The 10,122-nt window shown below is 30.8% G+C and overlaps 1 protein-coding gene across 1 annotated transcript in view; it reads right to left on the bottom strand.

Annotated features, from left to right (window-relative positions):
* Positions 1 to 7,899: 7,899 nt before the first annotated feature.
* LOC106470066 overlaps positions 7,900 to 10,122 on the bottom strand; it is a 44,833-nt gene continuing 42,610 nt past the window's right edge. The window contains exon 7 of the mRNA XM_022398610.1: positions 7,900 to 8,856. Within this exon, the coding sequence (XP_022254318.1) occupies positions 8,682 to 8,856 (175 nt within the window). The 3' untranslated portion in view covers positions 7,900 to 8,681. The remainder of the gene's footprint in view (positions 8,857 to 10,122) is intronic.

Genomic DNA, 10,122 nt, shown 5'->3' with positions numbered 1-10,122 from the left:
CACACTTTACTTACGGTGCCTACTTACGGTGCTTGACTCAATTATCTCTAACTTCAATCTATCATCCCGCAGGCTTTATCTGCCAGGCTTATATACTAAAAAAGGGGGCGTCCCGAATGCACTAGGAAATTCATGATCATTCCAGAAACTCATCACGTGTTACCAGCGTCACGTGACTTCCGCTGTCGTAACAATAAGTTGTCGATGACACTTTTGCTGGCTTCACTTCTACAGAACACACACTAACTTTCTTTAAACATATAAATTCCATTCATCCCATCAAATTTACTATAGAACACGAAAACAATAAACAGTTATTCTTTCTTAACCTCAAAATTATTAGATCGGACACACAGTTTAAAACCAAAATTCACCGCAAAAACACACACACTGGTCTCTACATCCCCTGGAATTCCGCTCATGACACCACATAAAAAATCAATACACTTAAAAACCTCATAAACACAGCCACAAGACTTTGTTCAATGGACTACATAAATGAAGAAATTAACCACTTAAAGCATTCCTTCATTCACACCAATAAATTCCCACCAGCTACAGTTGAAAAATTCTCCAACATTCCCCACAATAAAACTCAACTCACAAACAAAATTGGCACTACCAAACCCAACAACAGTACATTACACTGCAGTTTACCTTTTGTTCCTGAAACCAGCTCAAGAATTATCCACTGATGACTGAAGAGATATGATTATACACTGCCAGTAATGTTAACTTTTATTGTAGTGGGGCGGTGACCTGTTATGTCCCTAAAACTTAAACATTAGATTAATATATTGATTATATTTCTACGATTAATAGAACCAAGAACTATGTTAAATTTGAAATTTAGTTACATAGTGTATTTGGACTTTCCAACAGGCACGTGGAGTTCATTCATCCCATTTCAGTTATTGCTGATGTTCGTGGCTTTCGTCTTCCTCCATTGTTAATTCTTTACCACAGCATAAGGCCAAATGTGTATTTTTAAAGTAAAATATTTTAAAGGATTTTATCCTACACACAAATGGTACAATGTTGATTACATTGATATACCTTCTTCATAATTCAATATATTTTTTAAAAAAATGTAATGACAAAACACTTTAAACAGTGTGTAATAATGTTCTCGACAATTCTTAATAGATAACCTTAAACTTTAATAAATTGACATCAGTCCAGGCAGCATGGGAAAACATCGCATTTAAAAACCTATAATTTTGAAATAATTACATTATTTCTTATGACTCTGTCAGTAAGTTTTTAAGTATCCCAAGTTCTTTTATAACAGATGGTGAAACATATAAGTTGAAAAAATTAAAATTTCATTAGATGTTTAAATGTGAATTTTTATACTTTGTGATAACACACTCTAAGCTAAGTGTGCAAGATACTTGTCAGGTATATTTTTCATTTTAGCACGTACCACACAAAAATTATATTACATTATGAGAATATATGGAAGTTATGCTTTGATCTTTCAAATGTCTTGATTTAAAGAAAATAACCAGCATATATTATAAAACCCTAAGCAATTTATAGCAATCATGTTTTCTGTATTCCCTAAATAGAAACATGATATGACATTACTAGAAAAAAAAAAAAATGTGACTAAGCAATAAAAATATTGAAAAAAAAGAACATTTGGGAGATCACTTCAGCTGTTTTTCAAAATACAACTTTTAAAATAAGTGTAAATATACATCTGTTAATTAGTTTAATGAATTCTTTAAAAATTCATTATGTAGCAGAGCTCAATAACAAATCACTATATTAGCTAGCAGAGAGCAGAAGAAAAACTATATGGGCAACGAAACCAGTATGATGCTTTTAATCCATTAAAGTAAATCAAATTTTTAGAACACACAGTCTAACTTAAAACAATAAAGAAAAAAAAAAAAGGTGTAGTTGTCTTTCAGTCTAGGGTTACTCCAATGATATAATCCATAAATATTTGCACCACAGTGTGGTTCATGACCAATGTTCTGAAACTATCAAACAAATGTAAATCCATAAAATATATAAACTTGCAAAGCACTGTATTTCTTAATGACTTCATCAGGATATACATGTTGTATTGGGTTGAATATATTATATTAAAATGATACTTAATGTGAAACTAGCAACTCATGTAACGATCAGAGCTGATATAAAGTTGCAGTGGAACAGCATGTTCCAGGACTATATTTTGACATTGTATGACTTTTCATACGTAATGTGATGCCACCAAAAATTGATTGCTTTTGGAAAGGGTATTTAACAGCTCTTTCCAATTTAAAATGTCCGTACTCTCAGACAAAAAATTTGTTCAGATTGGGGATTCATAATTTCCTAGAAGGGAATATACCTTGTATTTAATGGCATTAGAAAACAAAGGAATATGGATCAATCTGGGGCACCAGGTTCATCCAGAAAGAAAGCTACAACAAGTTATGTCCCAGATATGGTATGTAAAGTGTGGCATCTTGTAAGAGGTTAGAATCCATGAACACAAAGTTCAGTGTCAAAAGCCATCCACACACTTCAGGCAGTAATATGTAATAATAAGGCCAAATATGTGCGAGTTCATCTGTTGGTTTATAGTCATACCTTCCATTCAACTGTTGCATACCTCAAGCAGCTGGAAAATAAAAGGGTATTCATGATATTCCATATGAGAACATCTGTCACGTTGCTGGAAACAGCACTTATGGATTTCTGTGTGATCAGGCTGTTGAAAAAATGCTGGGAAACTGTTGTCCTCATAACTACATGAATTGATATAAGCAAACAGGGAGGACTGGTGTGCGTTGGACATAACTCTCTCTCTTGCAAAGAAACCATGTTCAAAAAAAACTATGATGCAGGACTACTGTCAAGATACATGGTTATCAAAAAGAATACAACCAGACATGGGAGCACTGACTAAAAGGTGTGGTGAAGATCTATAATTATTCTAATATGTAATAAGCCCTCCCTATTTCACTAGATTAGGCTTGAAAATCATGTGAAGTATCATACCGCCATTTGCATAAACTGATTTATTGACTCTCTTTTAAAATATATTACACAAGACAGATTGATAAAAAGTTTATATTAAAACTCAAGCTTGTCATCAAGTGGTTATAATATATAAATAAGAGTACTCTTATTATTTCAAAATGATTAGTCTAAAAAACAAAATCCGTGCTTATTTACATACACAAAACCAGCCAGTTCACTACGGACTGGATATACAAAATTAATAAATGAACCACCCCCTTACATATCGTAATAAGATCACCAGTCTGAACATTCACACAAAAACATCTCTCTTGCTTTGCCTACCTAACCTACAATTAAATCTATAAACACTTATTCCACATCATACAGAAGCAATATATACACTTAAGTTTCACAAATAATCACCAGCAGTTAAGCAATATTATTATATAACTCATATATGGATTGCTTTCTATAACTTGCACTGAGTCCAAAGTAAACCCTCTGAAGTTTCACACTTTTTTTTTTCAAATAAGTTTATTATATAAAATTATTATTTGGGTCTATACACGAAACATGGAAATTTTATGCAGGAATTTAACTGGATATCTTTGCAGTAAAAAGTACAAATCAACACAACTAACTTCTGTTAATTCACATTATATCTTTCTTCAGTGATATACAGTTCTTTCTTACTTGTATATCTAATAGGAGTTTCAAAGATCAAGTTTGGTTCTTGGACAAAGATAATAAAAAAAGCCATAAGTTAATCAGTCACTCATCTCAGTAAAATTAATACCTTAACTAATAAGAGAAATGTCAACAGTTTTATTTTCTCAAGACTTTATTAGCTTTCAAGCTCTTCACTAGCAAACTGGAAAATGCGGGGGTATTAGTGTTCATTTCTTTTTTTCTAGATTAAGTTGAAAAACCCTGAAATAAGACATTAACTGAATCAAATATTAGAAATAAAGTTAATTAATAGTAACTTTCACTGCATACATGAAATGTTACAGTTCTTAAACATTGTCAGCCATATTATAAGGACATCATTGAAACATTACTGCTGGAATTGTGTAGTTTCAGTTAATGTATAGAAAAACAACAGAGTAGAAAAAATTTGTATGTTAGGATTAAGAATAACCAGTACAGGTATGATCTGATATGACAATATTTTTTGTGGTTTATGTAATTTCTCAAATATGAAAGATAGGTACCTAATCAATTATTGAAACAATGTGATAAAAGTAGACATTTTCAGAAATTATAAATAAACAGATGAACGTATCTTTATGGTGAGGTATGATATTTAAGCACTATAACAGCTGAAGTGTCCAAAATAAGTGTAAATATACTGTTTCAGCTTAAGTTCCTAAAATCCACACTTTTGAATTTTTCAAACTTTTATTTACAGATCAGGATGAACTTATATATTTTACAATACACCATCATTTAATTGTGATCTTCAGTTTACGTAGTAGCTTACATCTGCTCCAGATATAACAGCAAGAAAAACAACAGAGATTTGAGGATATTTTAAGTTTTAAATGAACCAAATGCGCAGTGTTCTAACATGTAAGCTTCAGAAATGGTGCAGTAAAACAAAAAGCAATCAAAATGATTCATACTGTTGATTTAGAGTCAGTTTTAAGTACCACTGAAATAAAGAAATGTCCAGTAATTAGGAAATCACTGTTTGCTCCTGAACTCTTCATTGGTAGTATTACTTTCTGAGGGTACATTCAACCTCTGGCTGGTTATAACCAAAAATTTTTACTATATTTTGGAAGAAGTATGGTTAATAATTATAATGTATCCTTAGAAAATTCTTCAAACTGTTATATATATTATGTTTGTGTGTATATATATAATTAATATGCATTAAGCATGATAAGATAAAACATTTATGTAATCAACTCTTTATATTTTAAGATTTCAGTTGTTCAAATGCTTATTAGGTGTTTGTGTTCAAAATAAACCAATATATCACATTAAAAACAATGAATATACTGCTAATGGAAATTTTTATATTAAAAATATTAAAAATGCTGACTTTTTCAATATAAAAGCCAAGAAAAATAATCTAAATGCAAACTTAGTAAGATTCCTGTTAAAATTTTAGTTTGACACACATTTTCATTTGTACTGTCTCCAACCAGTCTAGTTTTGCAAACTTAGTAAGATTCCTGTTAAAATTTTAGTTTGACACACATTTTCATTTGTACTGTCTCCAACCAGTCTAGTTTTGCAAACTTAGTAAGATTCCTGTTAAAATTTTAGTTTGACACACATTTTCATTTGTACTGTCTCCAACCAGTCTAGTTTTGCAAACTTAGTAAGATTTATGGTAAAATTTTAGTTTGACACACATTTCAATTTGTACTGTCTCCAACCAGTCTAGTTTCTACAGTAATAAAAAATGTATAAAGAATAATATTTCAATTCAGAAAGTATTGCATAAATACTTTTACACTGGTGTTATAGATTTAATATTAACTACAATGCCTGAACAGGGAAATGTGTAATATGCATTTGGATTTTTTACAGTACCAAAACTAAACTAACACTTCCATTGTAGGGGTAGAAAAATGTATATTAATTACATGAAAAACAGAATCCTCAAGTGTTAAATTTCAGTGTGTATATTTCCGATACAGAGAAATAAGCTACAATGGTTGAATGCTAACAATTTTAAAAATCCATTCTCGTGTTACATTTGTTTGTTTGTTTGTTTAGCGAATCTCTTGTAAAACTATACGAGGGCTAACTGCAATGGCGTTCCTAATTTTGAAATGATAGACTAGAGGAAAAGCACCACACACCACACTGCAAACTCTTGGGCTATTTTTATCAGAATGAATAGTGGGATTTGACCATCACTCTTGTAATGCACCCACAGCCCCAAAGTTCAGGTTGCAAAAAATGTCTTCTTTTTTTGCTGTAACGGGATACGAACCACAAAATCTCAGATATACAGTCTGGCACACTACCGGCTGAGCCATTCATATAATTGATAAGTACTTCTAAACAAAATAAACAACCTATATATACCAGAACTTCTAGAAGGCCGAGAGCTACAAGCTTATACTTGTCTTTCCATTACCTTTGTAATGTATTTGTTTAGTTATCTTACTGAAAAAAAAAAAAAACGTTGTAAAACTAGCAGACATCAAAATACCTTTCAGTAAACAGTACATTGTAAAGGCAATTACATTGGTTTTACATTATTACTCAAAAAACAGAATCCTTATGTCTTAAATTTAAGTGTATATATATATTTTTAAACTTGTTTGTTTACTGTTCTTAAATGTTTCAGCTGGGAACGTCATATCTCAGCTCTGTATACTGTTACTTCCTAATATCGAAGTTATGTGTACAATGCTTAAGCTTGTGGAACAGGATTCTTATTAGAGAATCAAATATGATGAAACATCACAATAATATTGAAATTATTCTCAAACAGTTAACTCCTTGCCAGTCAACCTGGTTGTCCAATGGATTTTAAGATGTTTTTCTTAAATATCTCGATCTAAGTTATGGTACTTCATTGAAATCTATATTTGTTGTAAAAAAGATTTCATAAATGTGAAAAGCCCCTCCCCCCTAACTGTGCATATAGCTGTATATATATCTTTATAAGTAATCTTTAATTGAATAATTAGGTTCCAAAGCTAAATTAAGCTCAATTAGATAAGTACACAACAAGTAATGTTAGAGAATGAGTCTTAAATAATAATGCAAATCTAATTGCATTTTAGGTAAAAAAAAAATGAACCTCTATTACTTGAAATTAATATTTTAAGTCATTTCGTATATCCATTTAAATCAATAAATTTTCTGATTAAATAAAATATACTGTTTCTTCAAGAACTTTTTATAAAATTAAAAAATTACATAAGTAAAAAAAAATATTAATTAGACAATAATTAGGAAAATAACTCCACAAAAAAATTAAATCAAGATTATAATCATATCAGAAAATCAGGTTTCAGTGTTTGTCCTTTTATAAATAAAAATCTGAACAAATAATGCCCACAAGCCATACTGTCATTTACAAATCTGTAAAAAAAAAAATTCCTATTATGCTGGTGTGTTGTCTTAAACAGAGGGATTAAATACTTAATAAATGACAAATAAAACTTCCACAAAACAAAATACTGCTTCTTATCGGTAAAGAAGATTCGATTAGACAGTATTTCAAATCTGGAGACGGTGGCTCCAGGAAATTGTTAAGTACTGTTATTTTTTCACATGAAGTAAAAGTTATTGTTGGTTATTACTTTATTTTGATAAGCTGTACTTCATTTATGTCATTCATACTGAATGAGTAATATTAAATGTTTTAATTTTGCTAGTAACTATTGCAAACATACTTGGCTAAATAAAGTGACCACTGTTTGAAGCACTGAAACTGATACATGTGGTTGAATGAGATTAAACCTTTACTATAACAATGTAACTAAACTGAGTTATTCAGTAATTATTTTTTACGAATCCTATACAACTAATAAAAAAGGGTTAGAAAGTTTGTTTCTTATGACAAAAAAGTTTTTTTAATGTATACATTGGTCCATCTTGTTTAGTCTTTTTTTTTTGAAGAACACTAGTCTTTAATATTTTTTTTACTATTTCCAAATTTTTTATTTTCTATTTAATGTGTTTCCAATAAAACATATCACCATTAAAAAAAACATTAAAATAACCTACTGTTCTTGAGAAGAAGCATATATTTAATTACAAACAGTACATGAATAGCCAAATTTAAAAGATGCCTCTCTTGGGTCACAAAAGGAGAAGAAAAATTGTTTGTATGTTTATGATAATGTTTTCTTTCTTTTTTTTTTAGCTAATATCATTCTTGAGGGGCTAGATATATGTAAACAAATGACCTCAAAAATATCAATTATGACAAGTTAATAAAAAAACAAAATCTGTCTGTGCTGCTCTAAAGAAGATATTTTTTATTTGTGACCTCATGTAAAAAATGACACAGGAGGCACAAGTTCTTTAAAATTTTATGGTGATTTCTAAAAACTATGGTGCACAATGCCTGTCCACACACAACAACAAAACTGCAACAGCAAATCTGAAATATAGGCTATTAACTTATAATTTTGTGTGGATAGTTATCCCACCAAAAACGTTATAAAACAAATTAGTGCTTACATTACCTATTAACATTTTCTGTTTACACCTATACAAAAAGCAGCTGTAGTACAGATACATCCATTCTTTCTTTACCTACATTAATGGGCGGCTCACAAAAAATCATTCCGGAGGATTTCCTCCAACTGCTTCGGCACCAATCCTAGTCTTCTTAAGACAAATTTGGATTATCCATACAATTCAACAATAAATTCAGATAAAGTTTGTAGTGTACATGTATAGTCCAAACATTACAGGATGCAAAAAAAAAAGGTCTTTTGTACACACGGAGTTACACACGTGTATAAACTACAGGGTTAACACCAACAGTTATTTAAAATATATTCAAATGAACATAACTCCCAAATGCATAACTGAAAAGTGTGCTTTTGAGAGAGAGAGTTTTTTTTTGTTTTTTTTTTTCATGAAGAGTCCTCAGTAAAAATGAGGCACGAAATATAGTATCAACAGTTACTTGGGACAATATAACAAACAGAAGCACTGAACAAGTAGTAGTAGCAGCAGTAGTGTGTGTATATATATATATATATATTTGTATATTATATACTTATATATTATTTTGTCCTTCTATGTTTAGGTCCACGCGATCTTCCTGTTTTTGAACAGGGCACAGTCACATTTTGATGAACACCACTTCCAGAACCACCACCTGAAGCAGATGCTGGTCTATCTAACTCCAGCATTGCTTCTTGAATAGCATTTTCCAAATTTGAGTTCATTTTTCTTCCCCTAAGCAATAGAAAAAAAAAAAAAAACACTTCAGCAAGAATATACATAACTTTACAGCAAGTGACACATAATCTCAATCTGGTTTTTATAAAGGTTGAACCCTATTCAAACAACATTACAACTGTATGCCTCTTTAAACTCAGCAAAAATAACTGCCCTTTGACATCACATCTTTATAAAGAAATATACATAATAACAGCTGAAAACCTAATTCTAAATCGAACAAACTGAATACAGTTTCTTAAGTTTCCATAATACTCACATTCCTATGAATGATTTGATACCAGACTCTATCACAGTTTATGAGAAGAAACTTCTAAAAGAATTATATGTACAATGTGTTTGAGAAAATTTTATAAAGAGGCAACTGCCAATTAAAATAAGTAATTCAAACTTTATACACAATTAAAATAGGCATGCACAGAGAATAAACAAACTAAATTAACAGATGTTTATATATATATATATATAACATGGTCATTAATATCACTTCAAATACAGTAGGTCATCAAGAAATTTATGTCGCTTTTTTTTTTAGATGAAATAACCCGAACAACTTGTATATCAAAAGAAAACATTTATTAAATGAAATAGTCTCCATTCTTGTCAATGACACTTTTCCATCTTACAATCAGGTTGTTAATGCCCTGATTATAGAAATCACTTGACTTTGAAGCTAAAAACATGTCGATGTCCTCTACATTTCCATATGTCTTCCCAATAAGATGGTGTTACAGCAAACGAAAAAGATGGTAATCTGATGGTGCCATATCTGGAAAACTTCTCAACCCAACTCCATAATTTTGTGTTGCATCAAATGTACCACCTGTGGATGTACATTGTCGTGGAGAAGAACACGTTTCCAATTGACGAGTGAAGGGCATTTCTGATAAAGGGATTGATTTAAATGTTCCAGTTGCTGACTATAGATCTCTACATTGACAGTTCGCTGTGGACTGAGGAGTTTGAAATGAATTACTCCTTTGATGTCCCACCAAATGCAAAGCATCACTTTCTGCGGATGAAGTCCAGGTTTTCAGGTCGGAAGTGTTTTTTGTCTAGGACTGAGCAATTGTTTTTGGCATTTAATATTCACATAGAGAATCCATTTTTCATCACTGAAGACAATTCTGTCCAAAAATGGTTCATACGCATTACGCGCTAGAAGAGATGAAGCAACGTTCACATATTGGAAACAATGATTATCGGAGAGTTCATGAGGCACCCAAACACCTTCTTTATGGAGTTTTCCCATATTCCTTAGAT

The sequence above is a fragment of the Limulus polyphemus genome, unplaced genomic scaffold, assembly GCF_000517525.1.
Source record: "Limulus polyphemus unplaced genomic scaffold, Limulus_polyphemus-2.1.2 Scaffold3802, whole genome shotgun sequence".
Lineage (NCBI taxonomy): Eukaryota > Metazoa > Arthropoda > Merostomata > Xiphosura > Limulidae > Limulus > Limulus polyphemus.
This window is presented reverse-complemented; position numbering and strand designations above follow the sequence as displayed.